Raw genomic sequence first — 25397 nt, forward strand, 5'->3', positions numbered from 1 at the left:
TAAAATATACACTGTATTTAAAGATGACAGAAATCACGTATTAATGCTAATAAAGCCAGATAGGAAAAAAGCTAAAAAAATAAAGTCATCAAGGAACAAATGAAAGAAGCCACATTTCTCAAATGCTAATCCAGCCAAAAAGAAATGGCTGTGAATTTTTAGGCTAATACTTGCTTGAGGCCAAATGCATTTTCTTGTCTACGATTGATAGCCCAGTTTTGGGGCAACTGTTCATAGCAGCCTTAATGCTCAAACTCAACGTAACGTTGACAGACGTAACTGCTGCAGAAAATTCTTACAGTGTATCTCCAGTGTCACAGAGTCAAGTGCCAAGAATAAATATCGGAAATTCTACTTTGGCTTGTCCACAGCTTCTGAAAAGGTAGCCTGCGAAGCAGTTTGCTGCAGGGGTGAGGACATCTCTTTTGCAATGGACATGAACATTTTTATCCTCTGGATATGAAACACTCAGCATGAGCCAGGCTCTCAAATACTGCCCTTCATTTTGGTATGTGCAACAATTTAGATCGTTCAGATGCTGGAGTATTTGGTTTGCTGGTGCAGTTGGGTATTTAGACATCTAAATGACTTACGCTGCCCTCTATAAGTGGCCTGCTTCAGAAAGGACCAAACCAAACGTTGCCCTTTGTCCTACCTTAAAACAAACATTCACTCTGTGGGCGTTCCCACTTCTCGTTTCTCTTCTAACCCTTAGGAAGTTACCATGGATATCAACGTTCCTGCAGTTCCCAGCATTGAATCATTTTAGGTTAAAAGTACAGATCCAGAAAAAGCAGCATCCAAAATCAAAGTCAGGTGGGTGGGGATCTACTAAATTACCGTAAGGATTTCATGGCTGTTTTCTATTCCCTCTTCATGCCACGTGTCAAGTATTCGCTCCACAGAGGCATAGCCCATCCCATCGTCCAGGCTGGAGAAGACTCTGAACCCAATCGTGCTAGTCATCGCTGACAGGGCAGTGGTGCGTCTCCCACTTTCATCAAAGGACTAGAAGAGAGGAAAGACGGGGGTCGGCAAAGGACTTGACTGGCTAAGGGCTACACTGGACATTTTCCTGTTGCTGTAGGAGGAAGGCGTATAAGCTGAATTTCCGTAACAGAAACATGGAGAATAAGGATATGAGTCTTTCCTCAGCTGCACTGATGTGGCTCAGGAAGAATTTCATTTAACCCACTGAAGTTCCAGTCTAACCAGGCCCTTGCTGTTAAGTTTCTAGTGTAAAACAAAGCAGGAAAAATTCTTCAGTAGCAAGACAGTTTCTCAGGCTGCTAAGAGTAATTTCACCAGGGTAAAACCACTATGGTTTTGAATTTTGGTTTTGAATGTTTCGTTGTTTCCCCCAGAAGGGAGGCCTCAGGAATCAGTCCCCACATTTACTTTTGCTGGCCATTCCCACTCACAGACCACGTGACGTTTCAGATGAACAGCTGACCTGGGGGTACAGGGCTTTCACCCAATCTCTCTGGGCCAATTTCTTTTCCACTTTATACAGTGATGTCAGCAGCATGGTGGTGCTTAGATAGGAGGGGGCCTAGAGGCTGTTTATACGATTCCCCCAAAAGCAGATGACTCCTATTTACACCCTACACAAAGATTACACTGTGGTCATAAGCAAACCCAGACGCAGCAGTCATTTTAACCGACCCCTCCTTGGCTTGCTGACTTTGTAGAGTCTGATAATGCCTAGAGAGACCTTTTCCTCCAAAATAATTTATTCTATTTTGTGCAGATATAACACGATTACTTGTAACAGAAAACTTTAAAAAGTTACAGCTCTCGTCTACAGATCTTACACAAATGGACTATTCGTCTGGTAACGTCTGAGGGCTCACTAGCATCAATCACATGAGAGCCAGAGGACCTGCATGGAGAAATAAAAGCACCTGGGGCTTGACTCTCTTCAGGGAACTTTAGGGAAGGGCTCCCGCTGACTTTAAAAGACTTTGGATCGGGTCCTAGTCTAATGTGGCATCAGAGAATCAGGTTAAAGATGAAGACCTATTGGCAAAATCAGGCAGCAATATCTACCTGAAAGCTTATTTTAATATTACATTATCTAGCCCCCCAACCATTCAGGACTAATTGCTATTTAAAACTGTCTAGCAATCTGGTCTAGTGAAACCATTTCCCAGAGAGATACTGTCCCAACGCTTCTCACCTGCATGGAGAGGTGTCTTTTGAGTTGTCTGTACGGGGTAGAAGCCGACGATGTAAGAGATTTTCCATTTTTAAATAAGCCGTAGAAAAAGTCTTCGACGCTCATTGTGCCATCTTGCTCAAGATTATGGAACACATCTTCAAGCACCTGAAAGCGGTAAAGTACAGTCAACACCTTTTATACCTGTGGAGCACATCTCAGATGTATCAAAATGAGACGCAGTTTTACAGTTTGGCATAAAAGAAACAAGATTACTGCTAATGTAAGTCATTTGTACATACGTCATTTAAGGAGCAAACCAAAAGAATTATTCACAAGATTAATAAATAAAATTAATAATAATAAACTGAGGAGCAACTAGTAGATAGCTGAGTCACCGAAATACCAATCACAGTACATTGTAGGCTGTGTACAAGAGCATTTTTCCCCTGTAACTTTTAAGCTGTGCTCGCCTCTCACACCACTGTTTTCAAAATGTCACTCTCGAGAGGTGGTATAGTCAAGGAATCATCTACTGGAAAACTCTTGTTCCATTTCTGCTCCAAAAGCCTTCTGAGCTGGAGGGTTTCAGAGCAATGATGGGCTGAAAGAACAGCAACCTGCAGAGTAACAGTTGAACTAATTTCAAGGGACAGGTCCAAGTTGCAATAAACACAGTTTATTACCACGAGGCAACCTGGGTTTTAAAACACCTTGATTTTTAAAAAGATTCTAATTTACAATTCATTAGCTTTTCGCACTGCACTTCTCTTTGACCGCGAAAGAGTCTCCTCAGTTTCCAATCCCTTCTTATGCCTGGCTCCCCAATGGCAGCAGGACAATGCAATGTGTGTTGCAAACACGGCAAATGACTCTTATCCCATTAAGATATTAACTTCCTGATAAAAAACCATTTAAAAACAGTTATCTGGGGGTGTATAAAGCCTACTTGGTTACAAGCCTGTGAATCCTAAACTGACGAGAGTGTCCCAGTAACAAAAAAATTCATGTCAGATTTGGTTTTGAAATCCGACTGGGTCACAAATATTGCCATGGGACATTTGCAAATGGAGCCCAAAAAGAGCGTGTCTGTCAACTTCTTGGCAAGCGCTATGGTTTCTGACCAGGCAGATTACATCACTGCAGGGTATTAGCAGTGAAAAAAGAAGTGAGCAAACTAACTTTTTTGATGCTCCAGACTGGGCAGTGACATGGTAGGTACTAAGGGTGTGCAGAGATGCCCTTACTTTGAATTGGGTTTAGGCTAGGGTGACATCAGGGTGAAAACCAGAAGTGCCATTAAAATGCATTTTTGGCACTCTGTTACATACAAAGTGATCAGAAGTGACTTCACTCCGTATTCCCCAAATGGGAAATGGGTAAACTCTCTGAACCCTTGACTACACTACAGATACCCTGGATACAGCCTTGCAGTTTATTTTCTGGTTTGTAATCACAGTGTAGGCACCATTTTACTGGAGAAACCATGATTAGTAATGTCAGTTAAGGCGGTTGCTATCTTTTGATAAAGGCAGTATCGTACGTTTGTTGACTCAAAACTGTTACGTTCATCAGGGAGCTATCAACCAGGTTTAGATACGGTTTTCCAAATGAGCACCTTGTCCCTTTCCTGGTGAAAGCGAGGAGTCATTTCTTATGGAAAAAGTCTTTACAGCATTTTGTGGCACCTCAGCCCACCCGCTTTCCTCTGAGAGGAGACACCCAGAGCGTGTTACCTCGCCATCTACATTCTGCAGCCCATATTGCTCGCAAATGGAGATCAGCTTTTTCCTGTTCAAGTGGCCATCTCTGGTGATGCCTAGACTCTCGCAAACCTCCAGCAGCTTCTCTTCTATCCAGTCTTGGGGAGGCGAGGACACATTTTGTGACGCATTCAAGTCATCTGGATTCCAGAATCTTAACTGGCCTGGAACAAGGGCAGTTCGTTTTACATTATTAAAACATGGGACAAGAGGACACGGAACGCTACTGCAAGAAAATCTGGAGCATTTTACAGTAGAAAATGTCGACATTCGGTGCAGCGTGGTGACGTCACCCAACACCCACGACTGGCTGTTTGCCAGCACTAGCACGTCTCTCTGAACTCGGGCCTTGTAATGGTGCCCCTCACCAGAGCATCTGGGCACCTCCTACTTCTTGGCAAGGTTCTTGGTGAACTTCATATCGGGCCTTGTAATGGTGCCCCTCACCAGAGCATCTGGGCACCTCCTACTTCTTGGAAAGGTTCTTGGTGAACTTCATGGAATCTTCTCCTGTGCTCCGGCCACGGGGGCTCGGCTCAGGGCAGAGCTTTTCATCGTGGGGTGGGGGCTGCTGTGTCAGATGCTTAAAGGAGGGACTTTTATCAAAGGGGAAGCTCTTGCAGTGTGAACAACTCAGTCTCCATCACGGGCCTTGGGATCTGCATGATCCTTGGGCAGCGGTCCCCAAACTTTTTACCCTCACTCCTGTCCGTGCCCCTGCCCCCCTAACTGGGGCTGGGAGCGGGGCCACAGTCCGGGGGGGGGAGTGCTGGGTTCAGGGCCAGAGTCTGTGAGCGGGGCCATGGTCGGGGGGGGGGGGAAGGGTGCATTCAGGGCCGGGGACCAGAGGCTGGGAGCGGGACCTCTGGGGAATGCAACTCCCTGGACACTCACTGAATGACCTGTCGTCTGACTCAGCTGGGACCCGACCCAGGAGGAGCTCCGGAGACTGGGACTGGCAGTGAATGCCGACCGGGGGGTGGGGAGGGGGGCGCAGCAGAGGGAGAAGAGCACAGGCTGGCCAGGCTCACCGCAGCCTAGGTGGAGGGGGAAGTGGGCAGCTGCAGTCTACACACGCTGGATCCTTCGCTGCTGGGGGGAAAAGTTCCAACCCGCCACACCAAAACCATCTGCAGCTGAAACAGGCCAGTCTGTATCTAAGCTAAAAGCAAACGACCGCTCGAGATCCACTCAAACAATTCTGTTCCCAGTCGCCTCCCTTGAACCCCCTTCGTCCAGGCAAATAAACTCAGGGCAATATTATACCACTGAAAATGTCTTAACATTTTTTTTTTTAAAAAGGGTTACATGAAAGGGTTAGGAGACTCTCCGTTGCAACTCCCCACACTAGCCTGAACTCTCCCTTTTACACACACACACACACACACACACACACACTCTCCCCTCCCCCCCCGAGAGGGAGTAGTGGTGCTCTGGTTTAAGTCGGGGGGCCCCCCTCAAACCTGCTCGCAGCCCCCCAGGGGACCCCGGAGCCCTGGTTGAGAACCGCTGCTCTACAGTCCGTGGAGGCAGAACTCTCTCGTGGTCAGGACACCGCTCTGGGTGTCAGGAGACCAGTTTCATTCCTGGCTCCTCCTGCTCCTGACCTCCCGCGCGGCCCTGGGATGATCACACGTCTCCTCCCACCCTCTGGACTGGGATGATCACACCCTAGGTTTGTGCGCAGTGCCTTGCACAAGGGGCACCCCCATCCTGGTCCGAGTGTCTAGGCCAGTGCGGCACAAGTGACAAAAAACACACACACACACACACCACACCTTAAGGGAACCACAATTTGAACTTAGCCACGGTCGAAGGAAATCGTTTAATTCTTTGGTTCACGCTGGCACCTAGTGGCCAAGGAGTGCTACAGCACCTAACACTATCATCAGCATTGCCAGGGCTGGGGAGGGCAAGCCAGGAGAGGGGCCTATCGCGGCACCCGTGGCAATGGGTCGGCACTGCTGTGACCTCGCTGGTGTGTGCGTGAGTACACAGCTCCTCCCCCAGGAGTCAGGGCACAGGAGCCCCGAGACATGGGGACCTGCCAAGGTGGCAGGCAAAGAAAGGAGGGAACGGGAAAGGAAAGAAATCAGGAGAAGAGGGAGATTAACAAGAACAGGGAGAGGTTTGTCTGTGGGACAGAAGAATGAGAATGGGCGAAAGCAGCCCGGGACAGGAATTAAGCACCCCGGGGGATCTGGGACGCAGGGAACGGGATTGAAGGTGATACCGGGCCCCCGGCTTCCAGGGAGCCGTCTCACCTGGGCCCTGCTTCTTCGTCTCATCCCAGGCTTGGGGCATGTTTCCATTTCCAGTGGATATGCCGTCCTTCACCTTCCGCTCTAATTCCCACAGTGCTGCTGCGCAAGAGCTACGCAGCCCTTGGTGGGGTGAACGGCATCTCCTGGGGGGCTGCCGCAAGAGCCAAGTCCCCCCCGTGGTCCCAGTGAAGAGTACTGGGAGGCTGCGGTACATGACATCGACGTGACTCTCCAAAGCAGCAGAGCAACTGATCTGGATTCAGGGGCAGGGGCATACGGAGCTAAGTAGTTAGATCAGGTGTATCCTGGCTCCGTTCATCAAAAACCAAACACACACCCACTCTGGGGCCACCAGGGGAAACCGAAGCCCTGTAGGCTGCCTGCTGTTCGTATTAGCTGGTCCCTGTCACGCAAGGGGAGACTCATCAGCGATGCTCCATTGCAAAAACTTCTAAAGCGTGCTCGCTAGCAAGCTGAATACGACACTTCTGCCCAGGCCCTGGGAACAGGCACTGGCTTCCCGGAAACACAAAACCAGTACGTTCAACCCTTCAGAGGAACAGGTTCCAGCACACGGGGGTCCCACTCTGGATCTCACATTCCCAGCAAGAGTCAGCCAGGAACCTCCTCTAGTCCCTGTGGTTTTTAGCCTGCAGACACTCCAGGCCAGCTCCCCAATGTCATTCCAGCCAACTTTTCCCCAGGGCAAGAAGCCAAGAGCTCTTCTTACAATGAGATTAGGCCAGAATCAGAAATTCTTACCAAGAAATCGCCATTGTTTAGTTTTCTTCTTCTCCTCCCTTCCCCCCTCCCCTTAACGTTACAAGAATAAAAGCAGGTGCTTTTGTTTGTTCTTACCTTCTGCTTCGTATTCCTCGCTGTCCTGAGTCTTCCAGTGCTAAGAAAAAAGATTCGACAAGTTATTATTATTCCAAGGCAGCACAAGTGTAAAAGGGGCTCTATGATCAATATCAAATGAGCTACAGCATTCCAAGCGTCCTGAGATGCTTTCATCTCCGCCATCTCCCCGGGCCAGGCTGTCAATCCAAGCCTGTCTGATGAAGCCCACTGATAATAGTAAATCTATTCCAGGGTATTTTGGTAAGGGTTTGCCATGGGCATTTCAAAATAAAATCACTTTGGTAATAAGTGTAGTTACTGCAAAACACTCAGATTTCAAGGTAACAGGCCAGAGCAGAGTCTGGTTAAACCGGTTCACAGTTAGAAGGAAGGGGAAAAAAAAAAAGATTTATTTTTTAGAGGGGCTCCGGTTAGCAAAGCAGTCAGTCTTTGTGAGGGGAGCGTGTGGCTGTGAAGGGGAAGGCTTAAGGAAGAGTACGTGCCTAGAATCCCAGAAATGAGGTTTTGGACCATCTTTCCAATTCTGGAACAGCCCCAGGCATCTCTCTTCTGCTCTGGCTACACGACAACCCAGAAAGGAGGAGAATGACTAGTCCTAGCAAACTACACGCTATGATCTCATCAACAGCAGGTCCCTGGAACAGCTGCATCATACATGTGGCCAGCTGTGGAACCCCCTATCCCGCCACAACCAGTCCACACACAGCACCAGATTTTCAGTGTCAATACAAGAAGTGATTGTCAAGCAAGTCAGCTGGTATGGCACCCTGTCATACCACCCCACCTGAACCAAGTCCAAGTCCTGGCTCCCCTCGGCTTGAAGATGTGCTAACCTGGTTGAATTAAGGTTGTGTGAATTTGTCCACAACAGCCCTCAAGAAGTGTTAGCACACCTTTAAATCCTGCTCTCGGCAGCTTCCAACTTGTATAGGTTACAGACCGTTTGGACAGAGAGCAGAGCACCGACGTGCGGCAAAATCTAGAAAAGCTAATTTGCAGGCAGTGCACTTTATAAGGCTCCAGAGCGTAAGTAGGTGGACACACACCACGCTGGCTTTAGCTTCCAAACGGTCCAAGCGGACAGCCTCTTGTAGAGCACGGCTGTAATCTAGTCAAATATCCCAGGCACCTCGGACTGCGGCTGGCCAGCAGGTAGCTGAGCTCCCGGAGGATCAGGACATCTGCTCACAGAACATGCAATGTAAGGTCGACGAAGAGGCTTAAATTGCTCTTCACCTTGTCCATCCTGACAAGGTTGGGATAGGGTCAGCCAGCCTAGCCCAAAGGGCCGGGCAGCCTGTACTCACTGAACCTGCCCCGGGTTTGACAAGGAAACCATAACCAAACCCCCGCTGCAGGACAGGAAACCAAAAGGATAAGCTCCTCCTTCACTAAATTAGACTATTTATTGGAGACGGTGAAAGACAAAGCAAGTAACTGAGGTCCTCTCTGCTGCCCCTACAGCAAGAGCCAGCTGCCTAAGGAACCCCCTTCCCAGAGCTATGGTGATCCTGGGTCAGCACAATGCAACGTGTGGTCTCCTTTAGAAAGGAAACAAATGCTGGCAAGGCAGTTTGAGCACTGGGCAGTTTGCTTCCTGCACCAGGCATCCGACCGGCTAGGATTCCCTAGCGCATGGCAGACAGCGCACAACTCCACAGGCCAAATTACTCCCACAGTTTTATATTTAACATGCGCTTAAACGGTTTAACCAAGCACTACCCGGCCACCCCCAGATACCTCGGCCCGGATCAATGGACGGGTCATTTCATTGCTTACGTACTCATCACACAAGACACCCAGTAGTATTCGTTTCCATTCTAACTGCAATCTTGGCAGATGTTACTTTTCCGCAGTTAAAAAGCAGCACATGGAAGGATACACATGTGACGGATGGATTTAGATCCAAAGTCACCCAGGACACAAAGAGGCTCTAAATCACAATATAAAAGTTTAATACGTCTCATTCAGATTACAGCTAAAAGCCATTAATCTACAATGTTACCATGGAAACTGGATTAGGTCACTGGACATTTTTAGCATGACTTCTTGCTTCTGTTTCATCATCTGGCAGCTCACGTGCCACTAGCTCATAACAGCACACACCTGCACATCCACCACTGCCTTCCTGAGTTATCGGTACAGGACTGAGAACTGGCAGCAGAGCAGCCTGGGGTGGGGGACAATTTATGCTTCCCTAGCAAGGGTTCCCGTGGAAAATAAAAATGGATCATGGAGAATGAGTGGAATATCCTCTAAAGTGCGCACAGAGAGTCCGACGGTTTCTACAGCCTCAACAGGACTTCACTGACATAAGTGAGCAGGAGATGCTCAAAGAACAAGAAGTTACTTGCAAATGGATTCGCCGCAGCTCACGTGGCTGCTTTTAGTGCGTACGAGCAGTCATGCAGGACTCATTGCCAAACCCCAACACATCACGAACTTGGGCCAGAAATGCATTATTTGTTCTACTGAGTTTGCCATCCAGTCAGGGCGCAAGATACCCGCACCCGGACAGACAGGCATGCATGCACAGCGTGTGACAATCGCACAAGCCCAAAAAACCAGAAACGTTGCAAACAAGCCATAGCCTGAAACGTACAGTTCTGGCCAATACACTGGCAGAGACCAGGACCACAAATGAACCGTCTGAATTTGTGACGCGCAGCTTCTCTGAAGACTGCTCTGCCAGTTCTCCTCAACAATGGCGTTAAAGAATTAGGCTGAATGGATCCCTCGCTTGCCTCCAACGACCTCTGAGGAAAGAAAAACGCACCGGAGCTGGGGCAGCAAGCGGCCCCAACTTGCGTCTGTGGAAGTGAAAAACTAAACATGCTCCAGCAGCGGAGAGCATACAGCCAGACGATAGCCTTCAAACCTATTTCCCGACATCCTTCCTGAATTCCCCTTTGGTGGGAAGCGTGATTGCTTTGTGCTAACCGGAGTTTGAAGCGTGATGAGGGCAGGGGGAGAAATCTCCCCGAGCCAGGGTTTACATAAGCCTCGTGATACTTTTTTTTTTTTTTTTTTTAAATAAAGAGCTGAACCAAAGCCATTGAAACTTCAGACAAGCGGGTTTCAAGGACTCATCCGAGAAGCACCAGGTAATTCCATCGACCCAGCGGACACCCGTCACCCCTGCTAGACGCGGACAATCCATTGTTGCAGACACACACTGAAGGCCAAACGGCCCCGGCAGTCTGACTCCTGCGGTAATTCGCTTCATCTGCAAGCTCTCCTCTGCCGCCCGGCACCAGGGCCTCCATTGTACTTGGCCGTGGCAGCATCAGCTGGCAGGACCCTCTGCGCACACGTACTCGTTACCAGCCTGAACGCTCGACAAGGGCTTCATTGTGAGGCGGGGGGACGAGAGGTCAGAGGTCAAGCGACACCCAAAATGGCTGCCACAGAAGGCAGCCGGCCCATTTGAGGAAGACAAAGGGAGACTTCCATCAGTGCTGTGGACCATGCATCTCAATGTCACGCCGGGTATTGTTGAAGCGAGCGGGATTGTTCTACAGCTGGATGTGGGTCACACACATTACGGAGCCCGTGTGCAGAAGGCAGAGATTTGAGGAATGTATTATTTTGACAGACACATGCTTTGCTGGGCTAAAGAGCAGATGGCTCCGGTTTTCAATGATCACCAGCTCCCAGCTCAGAACTCATGTAAGCATCTGCAGCCCGTGCCGTTTGCTCACGGTGGCCCCTCTCCATAATAACTTCACAACCTCTCCCACCCCTACCATCTGCTGCAGCGAGACAGACCTTTGTTCTCGGTCCGAATATATCGCTAATTAAAATGATGATCGGGGGGGCACACTGCGCCTATTCTTTCCTGCACATGTTCAAGTGATCCTTAGCACCAGTGTTAACATCAGAATGGGGTTTTTTTTCCCTCTCTGGGAGGAGGGACGGCATGTGTTCGCTGAAGGGCAACCCACTGATGCAAACAGCAAGAACAAAGATCCCCAAAACGGAGCAAGCCTCTATACTGCAACACAATTCACAGCTGCTTTCAGTAATAAAGCACCACAACGAAGAGCCGTTAGGGAGTCAAAATAATACCTACTCACATCCCACATTTTAAAAAGAGAAAAACTCTTTGGATTATCAGATTGGTACTTTGAAGACTTCAGGATAATAGATTTTGAGAACAGTCACAGACAAGATTTTTCCGTCCAACTTTGTGGGCCACCTTGGCAAGTGACATCGTAAGTCAGGGGTGGAAGATTTTCAGTTTCAATTACAGACTTTTCATTCAAAAGCAAAAAAACCCACAGCTAAAGTCTACATTCACACCCCTTCAACATTTCCTCTGATTCAGCAGTTACTTATCTGATAAGTGTGCAAATTCAGGAATAAGACACATGACTAGGCCATAGCCATGCCTCAACACCATAGGAAGGAATGGGGCAAAAAGTTTGGTTTTGGGCCATTTTAATCATGGAGGAGCACCAGCAGGACCCTTGTTTAGAGTGTTATACAGGTTGTCCATCACCATAGTCGCTGAATCATTTCCACCAGTAGCAAGCACAAAATCTCCCTCTTGGAGCCCGGTTGGCAGGGACAAGCTTACGGTTACTGACAAGTTAAAAACACATAAAAGGTGAAGGTGCTGGCGTGTTTGGGAAGGTAACTGGGGCAAGCGCCGCCGAAGAGGAAGTGAGTTTTGAGCATGGGAGTAGTTTATTTGGCAGCAGGTGCCAGAAACTTGGCCCGGCTCCTTGGAAAACTCCGTCTCCTTAAGATACAAGTCTTCCTCTACCGGCCAACAGCTTTTTCCAGCGGAATCAACCAGTCATGGGAAGCTGCCATCCCGGGAGGGAAGGCGATCAGGTAGCTAGGGCGAGCACCGTGCAGGGCTTGGGAAGTCAACGCAGCCCCCTTGAACTAGACTCTGCTGGGGAAGGGGGAGCAGTGTACCAGGGCGACATGTTCCTGGTAAGCAACGCTCAGAGCACTGGGCTAGCTATCGGGAACTGCAGCAGGCCACCCTGGGACTTAGGAACGCATGGGGGTCAAACCAGGGTTTAAGAGGTCGGGGGCCATAATCCGCAGACAGAAGCTGGCATGATCCCCCCTAAGACTACGTCTGCCGTTACAGTGGCATGTCGAGTACGGGCCCGACACGTGCTGCTGCATGTCGCGGTGACAGGCTCCGCCAGCGGGATGCTACGTTGCTAAGAACAGCAGTGTAGACGTGGGACACATCCTGGATGAGTAGAGAGCCATGGAGAGTGTCTACCCTGGGGGTTCAGGGGTACAGAGCGCTCTTCTCTAGTCTACCTGCCTACGCCACGCCTCGCTGTCTAAACTGCTATTTATTCCCATGCTCTCGGGACACACAGTGTCTGTACGCTACACGACGCCCTAAGCGCAGACGCACCCGTAGTCGCTTCGTTCCTCACCGCTGAACGGGGCCAGAGTTTTACCAAATGTGCGGTCAGGCAAGCCATCAATTAGAATTCAAAGCCTAAAGCACACAAAGAGCTCCTGGCGCTTTCTGAACGTGGGGGCTGCAGGCCAACCCCCAGCATCGACAGGAGCAGGGTTTCAAAAGCTGCCTTAGCAGAGGTTAATACCGGCAACACACACTGCAGAGCGGCAAAGCAGAGTCAGAGGGCGGCAGGTTAATAGCGGTGATTGCAACAAGTTTTTAAAGCCCATGTCTAAGTGCTCGCACAGCTGCAGCTCTGATTGGCACCTCGTCCACAGGGTGGGCCAAGGCGCTCATTCCTCATCTCCCAATTAGCTTACGCATTCAGCAGTGACGCTGGAGATTCCTCAAATAAATTGATTAGCCCTTCCCCACAGTGCAAGCAGGAAGAGGGGGCAGACTAAAAAAGGAATTGATCAGCTTTAGGCATACAAGACAAACCCTTTTAATGGGCCCAGTTGTACAAGACGAACCCTTTTAATGGGCCCAGTCGCTGGTTGAAAAAACATACTAATTAAGCCACTGCTCCGCTTTATCAGACGCTCGTGGAACACACTCTGCTCGGGGGAGCCACTCACAATGGAGGCAGCTATGAGCTTGTAGCCACACCCCAGAAACGCTCATCAAGGAACAGCTTCCAAGGATTTAGTCTCACTAGCTACCCTGCTGAGAAGTGGCTTTAAAAATGCCAAGTGTCATCTTCGGGGGGAAGTGTCCGACCTAACAAGATGTGTGGTGTCTTTCCCTCCACTGCAGAGAATCAGGGAGCTCCCATGGCAGTCTGAAGATACACATAAGCTTTAGGGTTTCAGTACACATCAGCCGGCCCCTCTCATTTTCAGACATCCTATGAGGGCATTACAGAAAGGTAGAAGGAAGGCACTGAGAAACTCATCCAAGTGGTGATAAAACCTGACCAGGGACGAAGTACCCCTCATGAAAGAAAGCAACACAAACATACCTGCATTAGGATGTTTCAATCAGATAGAAGAACAAATACGGTTACTTAGCTAATAGGTCTATAAAATCATAACTGGTGTGGAGAAAGTAAATAAAGAAGTGTTATTTACTCCTTCTTATAACACAAAAACTAGGGGCTCATCAAATGAAATTAATAGGCAGCAGGTTTAAAACGAACAAAAGGAAATATTTCTTCACACAACGCACAGTCAATCTGTGGAACTCCTTGCCAGAAGATGTTGTGAAGGCCAAGACTATAATGAGGTTCAAAAAAGAACTAGGTAAGTTCATGGAGGCTAGGTCTATCAACGGCTATTAGCCAGGATAGGCAGGGATGGCTGTTTTCCAGAGGCTGGGAATGCCCGATGGGATGGATCACTTGATTCCCTGTTTCTGTTCATTCCCTCTGAAGCGCCTGGCATTGGCCACTGTTGGAAGACAGGATGCTGGGCTAGATGGACCATTGGTCTGACCCAGTATGGCTGTTCTTATGACTGACCCTGTTAATTTACCAGCCTTTTACACCCACTTCCCAACTAACAGAAAGGAATAAAATTCAGCTGAGTTTTCCTAGCTGGCACACCCCCCGAGGAGGTGTATTAACACTGATTTTGAGGTCAGTGAAGTCCGTGTGGCCTGCACCAGAGGAGATGGATTAGTCTCTCCACGGTGGTAAGCAAACACATCAGTGCATGGATCATCACAGAAGCCAGCTCCCTTCGAAATCCATTCGAGTGCCTGCTGATCTGCATAGTCGAATTACTGCAAGGAAGGTGAGATTGGAAAGCAAAGGAACATGGGGCATCATTGGCAAGCAGGCACACTAGCCATGAGCTTGGTCTTTGAAAGTTATGGTCCGGGTACCTTTTTTAAGTATATTTTAAAGCTACACGTTTTCCTCCTCTCCTGCAGATAACCAGGTTTTCATTGCACGGTAGTATGGCTACAGGTACCAACGGCTGCCTGCTCTTACATGCAATTCCCTATTTCAACGTTCTGTCGATTCATGATCCACAAGAACACACTGGGAAAAGAATTCCGCTTCCCTTCTTTGGAAAGATCTGTGCGCACACCCCGATCTTACAGCTATCAAATTCACAGCATACATACTCCTTACAGTGCAGTACCAAGGATCATTTATATCCACCAGCTAGTGCAGGGCGGCGGGTGTCCCTCGGGAGTCAAACCCCTCCAAGGAGGCAGCACAAGCCAAGCCAGGGAAGGGAAACAAAAAGTAATGTTTCTTCTCCCTCACTGGACAATTTCCACTGTCGGCTACTGAACACTCAATATTGAATGGCCAGTGCTTGGCAAACACACAGCAGAGTGCGAAGGACCCAGCATCAGCGACATGCTGTCGTAGCCATATTCTAGTACACACCACCAAAGTTACACTATTCTCCTCCCTTCCACATTCCGTGGTTTGGAGTGGTGGATGGAGGAAGAATCTCCCAACACTCGTAATAAAGTGCTCAGACCCTGGGACGTGCAAGTTTTATTCAGCAACAGCACAATGCAGTTTGAGATGCCCTGATCTTACAGAACAAACAAGCAAACATGAGTCGAGATCTTTAGGTGAGCACATGACTAGATATATTATAAATAACGCTTGATACCGTTATACGTCTCTGGAAATGAACACTCCCAGACTGGCAATTGGAGATGCAGAGTCTGGGAAGGGAAAGCAGCTTTCAGAACCTCAGGAATATTTATGAAGCGTCTCTCCTCAAACCAAATGTCATTTTGCTCACTTTGGTGTTGCAGATTATGGCAGTGCAATGGAAGTCAAGCACAAACTGAAAAGATAAGGGGATGGAAATGCCAGGAAAATCCCCATTGTATTGTCTCACAAACGCATACAGTGAAGGAGCAAAGTTTTCTGCCACCAAAGACTCACCGCTCTCTAGTTATGGCCGTTCTGTAAAATGCCACTGCAAAGGCGCACAGTAAGAAGGCCAGATTTCCTTAATACCACAATAGATGGCTGAATACTCTAGTATCAGATTGCTAGTCCAGTCATTCATCTTCTACATTAGCTAGCACTGCAGTTGTTACTGAGTCTTCACAGATGAATTGAACTGATTGCAGAGGACGGTCTCTTTTGTTCACTGCACCTCACAACACACTTTGTTAGACGTGAAGGCAGAGATATAGCTATGGCTTAATTACTGGCCCTGCCTTTATTGAGAAGCACAAAGAGGCCAGAGAGGTATTCTGGTATTTAGCCAGCATGATCTAATGTGTAGAACAGTTATTAACATGCAGTGTCAACCAGATATCATCATATATTCTTCTGGGTTTTGAGTGGGAGACACTGTACAAGGTTACCCCAGTGGTGGTCAGGGGTAGGACTGGACAGCTCCCCAGTTTACCTCTCACTGTTATCTGCAGGCCTAACTTATAAGTCCATACGTGATCTGAGACTAAGTGAAGATGCATCTGATTTACAGAGAACTCTTAACTCTGGAGAGAAACTATTGCTCCACATTGAGAGTAGCACACAGCAGGCGATAATTCTGCAGTAGGACGTATTTTTTCCACTTGCTCACGGTCCCAAATGACAGTTTCCCATTGTAAGCCTCAGCCCTAGGCTCTGTTTTATGTTTAGGGTTAGCCGATTTTTTTTTTTTTTTTAAATAATTCTGACCACACTGATGTTTATTTTTAAGCATTTTTCAAATTTTTATCGATTTAACTTTTCACACTTGCGCAACATCACGGCAGCTTCAGACAATTTAATGGCAGTAGACGCGGAGATTCAAAAAATTAAAGCTTTAAAAACCTATTCGAACACAAACTGTCAACATCACATGTCAAAAATACACAAAACAGATATCCTTAAATCGACAAATCACGCCTGTTTCTATGATTCATTCTCCTGTCTATTTGTAACAAGCCTAATTCAAAAGTTTGAACCACTGGATTTTGACTGTAAAGTCTCAAGCAGCATTTTTCTTACTTTGCCCATCTGTTAGTTTCGATTATCATCGATGGAAACATTTTCGCGCCAGTTTGCTTGTACACAGTGAAATCCATGTTTACTGACATTTACCAGTAAAAATCTAATCCTTCCATGCCTAAATGATGTTACACGCACACTAGCCTATTTCCAAACAATGTATCATTATGTCAAGGACCCTGGAGATGCTACATTCAGCTCAAATTAGCTCTGCCCTGCTGCCCACTTTGATCCACCTATTATGCACAATCTGGACTTGCACCACATTCTTCCCTGCCTATGCACAGAATGCAACATGGGAAAGAAGTTTGGAGAGAAGTTTGTGCTGTGGGAAGATACTGATTCAAACAAAGCTTTAACCCCAGTGTCTCTGATTTCTTCACCAACTTTACCCAACTGAGACCCAAATGAGAAGCCATTTCCCTTCACAAAACATAGAAAAGGGACCTGTTTGTGACCTACTTCGTAAGCACTGAGACCGATGGATGAAATGCACTTATATAAGACCTAGTTATTACTATTATATTTCTGAATGGACCTTCTCTTTCAGCTGCCTGCACGGCTTAAAGTTTGTAATCCTATTCTGTGGTGTTGGGGTTAAAGGAACAATGCTTGACTTGGGCAGGTAGGTCACACCCACACTATTCATCAGAGGCTCAAGGCCAGTGCTTTTCTTTGACAGTGCATTGCAGTCAGTCTGTGCGGGCACCCGGAGAGCTGGATGCAGCTGGGAGCACAAGCCAGGGGGTAGCATACCTCCCATGCCCAAGCGGCCTAGACGGTTTTCTGAAATCCCAGCATCTTGTGTCAGGGTAAGGGCCTTCGGGGTCTCAGAACCCAGGCCTCACAGCTACCAGGCAGCTGACATCTCCAGGCTGCCACCTAGCAGGCTGCCTGCACTCCACTTCCCGCTGGGGACGCACACCATGGGAAGTTCCACCTCACAGGTTTGACAGACAGCAGCCTCATGGCTCCTGATTGGCTGCCTGCCCTATATAAACCCCAGGGGGGGTTCCAGGAAGCGTCCAGGCAACCGTGTGGATTTTTGCTAGCTGCCACGACCGTTCCTGGCTTCTGAATTCCTGCCTTTGTACACGACTTGATTTGGGCTTCTCAGACCCTGAAACCTGACTCGGACGCTGACCCTTGGTATCGACCTTGGCCTGGAACCTGACTACGAACTCCTCCGCTCCCCCCCTCAGATGTGTCTCTGCTCCGACCCATGGCCCTACTGCCCTCATTGGGATCCTGACAGACCACTCCAGAGCTCGTAGAAGAGCTAGAGTCCTCTGCAGACCTGCAGAACGGGCCATACAGCTCTCCGAAGTGTGCGCGACTGGGAGCCAGGCCATCCTTCCTACTGCACTGAGCAAACTGAAGTTCGCCTACAGTACTGCCTGCAAGTGTTAAGTTACATTAAAAAGTTCTTTATAAAGAGAAAAAATGGGCTAGGACAGAGAGAAGTGGGTGGAGAGGAAGGAGCATTCATTCCAGCTGATAACTTTGGCAGGAGGGAGGGTGAGAATACAATCAGGGCACTGAGGAAAAAGCAACACTTAAGGTAGCAGAACACTAACTTGATTTGGGAGCACACAGTGCTGTAGGGACGGATGGACGCAATGTGCTAAAATTGTTAGCGAACATCTGCATTGCCAGCATTGATGCTAATCCAGCTGGATTGCTCCCGCTCACTACTGAATCGACGTATTAGCCCAGCACCAAAACGAGAACCAAATGCTCATAAAGATGCCACAAAGAGGTCTTTTTCCCCAAAAGGGAACCGTAAAAAGCATGGTATGAGAAGTGCATTTAACTGTGTGTGATGTCCCCTTTCTTCCCTCATGCCACATATTGCTCTGCCTTAGATTCTCTCTGTCTGCACATTTTTGCACATTTTTAAATTTGGACCAGTGGAAGAGGGGTGGGAGGAACAGAAATCAAACTTGTTGCTCAGCGCAAAGTAGCTGGATTTAAACTGGCTCAGCGAGGGCTCATCTATACCTGATGTTCACGTGTGCAAGCTCAGATGACCCGCCACGGTTTGAACACTTGGTCGCTGAAGTTTAAACTTAGTTCTGGCATGAGCGCAGTAAACCAATACAGTGGTAAGAAATTGAAATGAGTGCCCTTAAAAGGGAGCCGCAAGTTGGCCAAGGTTATGTCCAAAACCTCCTCCTTTTCCCTCCCACATCCCACCAGCGTTACTTGGGTTCCCTGGAGCGTCACTTTCAGACTACAGATTTAAACGTGGACACTTTATTCCTATTACGACTTTACCTCGTCGCAGTCATTGGAAGCGATGTGTGAAGTCCGTGCTTCTTCATTCAGGGGCTCAATCACAGTCACCTCGGCAAACTCTTCCACAGATTCCTGAAACTCCGGTAGGGATCGCCTGCCATAGCGTTTCCCACCTTTGATGTATTTGGGCTGGGCTTCTGGTGAAGAATCTACTGAATTAAAAAAAACAAACAAAAAACAGATCATTGGCAGCGTCTTTCCTAAAGAAGCAGTCAGTATTTAGCCCTAGCAAGATGCATCATAACATGACTGTAAAGAACAATCTGTTCCCCTGCACACTGGTGGCAATTCAAAGAGCAGCTCCTTTGGTAATTATACTGTCCATAGTACCGGTCTGGGACATCGACAGGTGGTGCCCATTCACGTGAACATTGGCACAGGCTCTAGAAGGTCCCCGAAGCATGTCTCAGCTGTGCAGCCCCAATTCTGCAGGCAGAATTTCTCAGCATCTTGAAGAGGGACTTTGAGAATTCTGGTTTTGTAGGGGGTTCTCTCACCTGTAGAGCAGACGCAACTGAAACCAAACCAAAAACTCCCTAAGGATGCAAACGCTAAGCAGTCATTTAGAAAAAGACCCTGAATAATCACTGCAAAAAGAAAAAAAAAGAGCCCTAGAGGTGCCAACATATGCCAACTATGCAGCAGGCCCTGAAAATAGTGGCTTTTGTTCCAAGCTGTACATTACAGCCCGTTTATCAATCTCTATTAAGTGCACCCCGTCGGAAAGCCAGGCTGCACCTATTGAAGCACTGGGAATGGGCGGGCGGCCGCCCAGCCACACGTAAGGCCCCTCCCCTCAGTCTAAGGGGAGGAGTCACCAGACCAGGCACCACATGATTGCAACTAATGAAACAAACTAATGAACAACTAATGAAACAAACAGGGTTGGGAAAGAGGGTCTCAGACCCAAAACCTAGGATCCAGAGGGGGACACCAAGCAGAGAAACCCAGACAGCGCTTCTCAAAAGCATCCTGGGAGCCAGTGGACACTGCCCAGAGGAGCTCTGCCAGGAGATGTGACTTCAGGAGGGATCAGAAACAGGCCCCACAGCCACAGAGCACCTCCCCCTCCCGCTTCCTTCTCCTGGGACGGCAGATGGCCATCTTGGCCAGGAGGCTAACGGGGTGGTCTTGTTACTTCAGGGGGGTCACGGATAGGAAGTGCATAAATAAGGAGGTGCAGAGAAAAGTGCAGCCAGAACTTAAGGAGGAGGTTCTGGAGCAGCCGGGAGAGACGGGACAACCTGGCACTGTCAATGTAACTGTGCGCCATGGTCTGTCTCTCGCGGCAGAAGGAGCAGGTGTCGGGGGAGGCCGTGAGCCGCTCCAAATACACGCCCGTGCTCAGGGCTCCGTGATGGAGCTGCCAACTAATACCCCTGTTGGGTCTCAAGACTTGCTCCTGTAGAACAAAAACGGCCAAGAGATCGAAAAGACTCCGTGCCTGCTAACAATGTAAAGCTGGGTTTTGTGCCAACGCCTCCGAGCAGTCCGTCTTTTACCACAATTCCCAATCCCCCAGCAGAAAGACTTCCGCCATACCAGACAGCAGCCAGTCACCAGTCACATTCATCCTAGTACACAATCAGACACAACTGGCTGTCCTCTGAAAAGCAATACTACAAAACGGCACCCATCAGAGGCTCCATGTTCATTCTCCTTCACTGACTTCCAGATCAAATTCACTTAGTTTATAACTGAAGATAGGTTCCACTGCCAGCCATACAAACCCAGCCGGGGATGTCAAAGTCATGATGGGTGGTTTCCTTCTTGCCCCTCACCAGTAATGAAGATTACTGCATGCCTAATTACGTGCTATCGTCACACACCCACTGCTGCATGGTCTTCAGATTCCCACCCTCACAAACCTGGGCAACCCGCCCTTTGCTTTCAGTGGATGTGGCCCCTTTACCTAAAAGTTTGAAAGCAACCAAGCAAATGGGGGGAAATGAGCTCTTGGCAATGGGCCATCCCCAAAAGACTGATGTTTTGACTGAAATAAGCAACTCATCTTATCTACATGACAAGTAGGGTGCATGTCACAGCTTTCATGCTGCATTATAGTGCTAATGTCCACTGCAACCCTTCTAGTTGTCTGTAATTATGGCGGGGGGGTGTCTCTCAGTTCTTCTGAGGTCCAAAATTTCTAGTTTTCCTAGTGGGAGCCTTCTATTCCTGGCACTGAATTTTCCAGCACCACTTCAAGGGATCAAAGCTGAAAAGATGGAAGTTGTGCTGTTTTTAGCATAAGTCATTCCATGTCTGGAATTTGGTCAAATTAAATGGAGGATCAAATTAACCAGGGATTCAGTTAAGAGGATGCTTTATTTTGCTCTGTTTGTTAACCTCCATATTTAAAAATCCCACCAGACTTTCTGGCCATTTGTAATGCACTGAGGCAGTGGTGAAAGCAGAAGCTTTTTAAAATTTTATTTGAAGAGAGCTCTGGTACAAAATAAATACAAGACTGCAATAATAATAGAAACCAGAAAAGCCTTTCAATTATTGAAAAAATACATAGGGCACTAAGAAAGTGGTAGGGGCTCTATAAACCCCTTCCCCCCAAGTGTCATCTTGGATATTATTCCTCTAGATATGGATGCCATCTTCAAGCTTGTTAGAGGGAAAATATTCTGCAGCTTAGCTATGCAATGAATTATAAAATACACAAGACGGAGAATCCTTTGATTTTTCCACACTTACACTCCATCCATACATATTGTAGCTCTGGGGAACAAAATCTGTGCACACGTTTGAACAAGATTTGCTGCAGCTGGGAGCTCCCACATGAAAGTTGTGTGATGAAGTGTGCAGATAGACTGATTAAGAGCCCAGAGAACAAAAGCAAACCTTATCACTGCTATTAAAGCTGGACTAGCAGCCAGCAATCTCTACCCCACAGCTTTCTCAGAAGAGCTAACATTTCTCGCTGCTCACTGGCCCATTATTTCTCCTGCCCGTCTCAACAACCCCAACCCAAAATGCTCTTGTCACTGTGCAGTCTTCTTTCCCAAAGGCAGAAACACACCTTTGTATCTGAAAAGGTTTCAAGGAAGGTGACAAACAGCGTGGTAACAATTCCAGAGGGGTAGCCGTGTTAGTCTGTATACAGCAAAAACAATGAGAGTTCTGTGGCACTTTAAAGAGAGCTTATGCCTGAAAAAATGAAATGTGTTAGTCTCTAAAGTGTTACAGGACTCTCGTTCTTGGTAACAATGCAGTTATTGCTGGATCTGCTCCCTGATCCCAGCAGAATCCAGTTTCGCAAGGCTAAAAACCTCTTGCAGCGCTGTGTGCTTAACAGCTGGTGTAACAAAAGTGATTAAAAATAGCTTCCGTGCAGACTTGCAGGCATGTTTTAGGCTGTGCCTGCATTTTGCAAGCAGTTTGATGGGCAAACCAAGAACCAGAGCACAGAAGAGACTACACGGCATTCGTTCTAAGCGTCTGTTTCGCTTTTTTAAAAATTGTCTTGCACACCCGCTCTTCGCAAATAAGAGGCTTTTGAGAACACAGGAGACCCACCTCTGAAAAAGGGACGCCGAGACGGCGCTTGGAAGGGAAAGGTCTGACTTTCTAACGTACATGAGGCCTAAACACAGCCAGCCAATGAGTCGAAGTGGAATGGACATTTCCATCTCCAGCCTGGGAGGGGAAATGATGTTTTGCCAACTTTACTTAAGGGCAGGGACTGACCAATGCTGCTTTCCGTCCCGATTTCTTACTCCTACGCAGTAAGGAGCGTGTGACGGAGGATATGCCATTACCTTAGCTGCGTTGACAGGGGCAACACGCTGCTTAGAACAAAGCCTGGCTGTTGTGAGATGATGCCTTTCATAAAAGCCCCTTCCATCGCTGCCCTTAATTATACTGAAGTGGCATTGTCTCAGCCAATCAGAACCCGGGGAATGCTGGAGAATCACTGACCCATAACCATACATTTCTCATTTATGGGATTCCCGGCACGCCAATTGCCTGAGGCGCCCGATTTGCATAATCATCGCACCGTTATTTCTACACCGTACCGCGCTTCTCTCAATCCCTGCATTCAGGCTGGCTACTAACCTCTGAACACCGTGTACCCACAAAAATGTCCCCTCCACTTCTCTCCCTCCGCCTACTCCCCTCCAGTTTGCAATTCAGAGTCACTCTTAAGGTACATCTACGCTGCAAAGCGACAGATTGCAGCAGTGGGTCTCAGAGCCCGGGACCACAGACTCAGGCGTGCGGGGTTTGTGCTCCAGTGGTAGGAACTGCAGTGGAGACATTGTGGCTCGGCCTCTGAAAACCACCCTCCTCCGTAAGCTTCAGAGCTTGAGTTCCAGTCCGAGCCACAAACAGCTGTTTGGAGTGCCCTGATGCAAGCCCACGTCCGTAGACATGGGCTCTGAGAGGGGCTGCCTCAGCGGGCTGCCCGGTGCGTCGTAGATGTACCTTAAGAGTGACTCTTCACTGCGGACTGTATGGGGCTAGGCGGCGGGGGAGAAGTGGAGGGGACAGGTTGGTGGGTACATGGTGTTAAGAGATTAGTAGCCAGCCTGAAGGCAAGGGTTTTAGTGGTGAGGTGGGCACAGTCTACCTCGAAGCGGGACGGAAGAGCAGCATGAGGATGGGAAACAAAAGGGCTAAAGGAGACCCAGGTTACACTGGTTGAGATCAGAAGCTGAGGCGGCCATGTTTGTTGTGGCTACACTGCTGGGTAGTGAGTCCCATCTTCGCAGGAATGCGAGAGAACACTTCAAAATAAAAAAACCATACCCAACTTAAAGGTGCTGCCTGGTTAGGAAGTAATAAAAGCCACTGAGGTCCCAGGGTACAGTTCTTTAGCCAAGAATATAGTATTCTTGCAACCAGGAAGCATCCCCCGCGACTTAAATCTCCTGCCAGTATCACTCAGAACATGGTGAAAGTCCTCACGTTTTACACCCTCCCTCCAACTTCTCAGAGGCGGGCATAAAGAGCAGTTTTATGAACACCTGTGCCGTTGTCCCACTCCACAAACAACTATTCGCCATTTCAAAATGATAAGCATTCAGATTATGGCACCTGGAGCGGGGTATAATTTTAGTATAGCAATATTTATGTAATTCAGATTCATGGTTAGGAAAATTTCCATCTATATATTTGCTGGCAAAATGCTGACAAAAGTGACTACCACTTCCAGATCACAGCATCATTTGTTGCTTTTTTTTAATTTGAGTTGACGTATGTACCTTCGTTCCAGCTTAAGTTATGACTGTTATTACAGGTCAGGACAGATTTCTTGGGCCCATGTTGTGTGTAGCACACAAGAAAACGGCACAGAAACTCTAAAAATCCATGTGATATACTAATGAAGGTACACATGAGGTTCTGCTCAATGCAAATGCAAAGGAGATGTTAGGTAAAGGAATGTTGGATGGAATGTAGGTACAAGGTACTAAAACAAGTTTGTTAGTATGACGTGTACTCTTATGTGCTTTTGGAAAGACCAATCATATTAAAATCTCTTCCTGATCCTTGATGTTCCAGGGTGTGAACAGCAACACAGGTCATTGCTTTCCGTGGACTCTCTGGCTGTCATCTTGCCAAGAGGAAGCTGAATGAAGAGCAAACGATGGGGGACGCATTGACTTTCACTGAGATTTAAGTGCCTAACGTACTTTGGAAAATCTTACCGCGTGTCTAACCTTCTACACATAGTTTGCAATTATTATTGGATAAAACTTAGACTGATTTTTATGGTAGCACTGGATCATAATGGTCCATTCTGGACTTTTTCTAGTCCAGAATGGACCATTATGATCATCTAGTCAGACCTCCAATATAACACAAGCAGGAATCACTGCATGAAACAAGTACTGTAGTGAAATCTTTACCATGAAATTGCAACTTACACATATAGAATTATTATTATTTTTACATAACTGCACTCAGAATCAAAACAACGGAAAACTTTAGCACCTACAAGTCAAAGCATGAAGGGCATATGTATGTTTAGCATATCTGGCATTAAATACTTTGCAACTACAATACCATGCGAACGCCTGTTCTCACTTTCAGGTGACATTGTAAAGAAGCAGGAGGCAGCCTTTTGTCCCCAAAAAGTAAACAAACTTGTTTATCTTAGCGACTGGCTGACCAAGAAGTAGGGCTGAGAGGACTTGTATGAGGTGAATTGAAAAATACTATTTCTTTTGTTTAACTTTTTTTTACAGTGCAAAGATTCATAATCAAAAACAACAAAGTGAGCATTGGACACTGTATTCTGTGTTGTAATTGAAATCAATATATATGAAAATGTAGAAAAACATCCACAAGTCTACGTAACATTTAAATTGGTATTCTATTATTGTTTAACTGGCCATTAAAACTGCGATTAAATGTGACTTTTAAAAAAAAAAATCTAGTTAATTTATTTTGCATGGATCGCGTGTGTTAACTGCGATTAATCAACAGCCCTCATTTTAGAGAAAGACATCCAGTGTTGACAAGAACTACAAGTGACGGAGAATCAACCACATCTCTTAGTTATATCTGTTTCAGTGAGTAAACACTTCCATGGTTTAAGCGTAAATCTTCATTTTCTACCTCCTGGAATCAAATAAAATACTTCAAAACTACGCTCCAGTCTCAAGTCCTTGGAGCAAGTAGAAGAGAGGAGATTGAATCAGTCCTTCGAACGCTTGTGGCAAATTTTCTCTATTAAGGACAG

The 25397-nt window shown here is 47.5% G+C and overlaps 1 protein-coding gene across 5 annotated transcripts in view; it reads right to left on the reverse strand.

Moving 5' to 3' along the window:
* NIN (ninein) overlaps positions 1–25397 on the reverse strand; it is a 103315-nt gene that overhangs the window by 44318 nt on the left and 33600 nt on the right. For 3 of the 5 annotated variants that reach the window (XM_067554756.1, XM_067554755.1, XM_067554752.1), the window contains exons 4-8: positions 18683–18852; positions 7044–7083; positions 3895–4085; positions 2180–2326; positions 841–1008 (exon numbers count right to left, since the gene is read on the reverse strand). In XM_067554756.1, the coding sequence (XP_067410857.1) occupies positions 841–1008; positions 2180–2326; positions 3895–4085; positions 7044–7083; positions 18683–18852 (716 nt within the window). Of the gene's footprint in view, positions 1–840; positions 1009–2179; positions 2327–3894; positions 4086–7043; positions 7084–18682; positions 18856–25397 lie in introns of all 5 variants that reach the window. The other 2 variants (XM_067554753.1, XM_067554751.1) reach the window with 1 other exon arrangement.

This window comes from Emydura macquarii, unplaced genomic scaffold, assembly GCF_026122565.2.
Source record: "Emydura macquarii macquarii isolate MOO-44397 ecotype Brisbane River unplaced genomic scaffold, CSIRO-AGI_Emac_v2 contig_1551, whole genome shotgun sequence".
NCBI lineage: Eukaryota > Metazoa > Chordata > Testudines > Chelidae > Emydura > Emydura macquarii.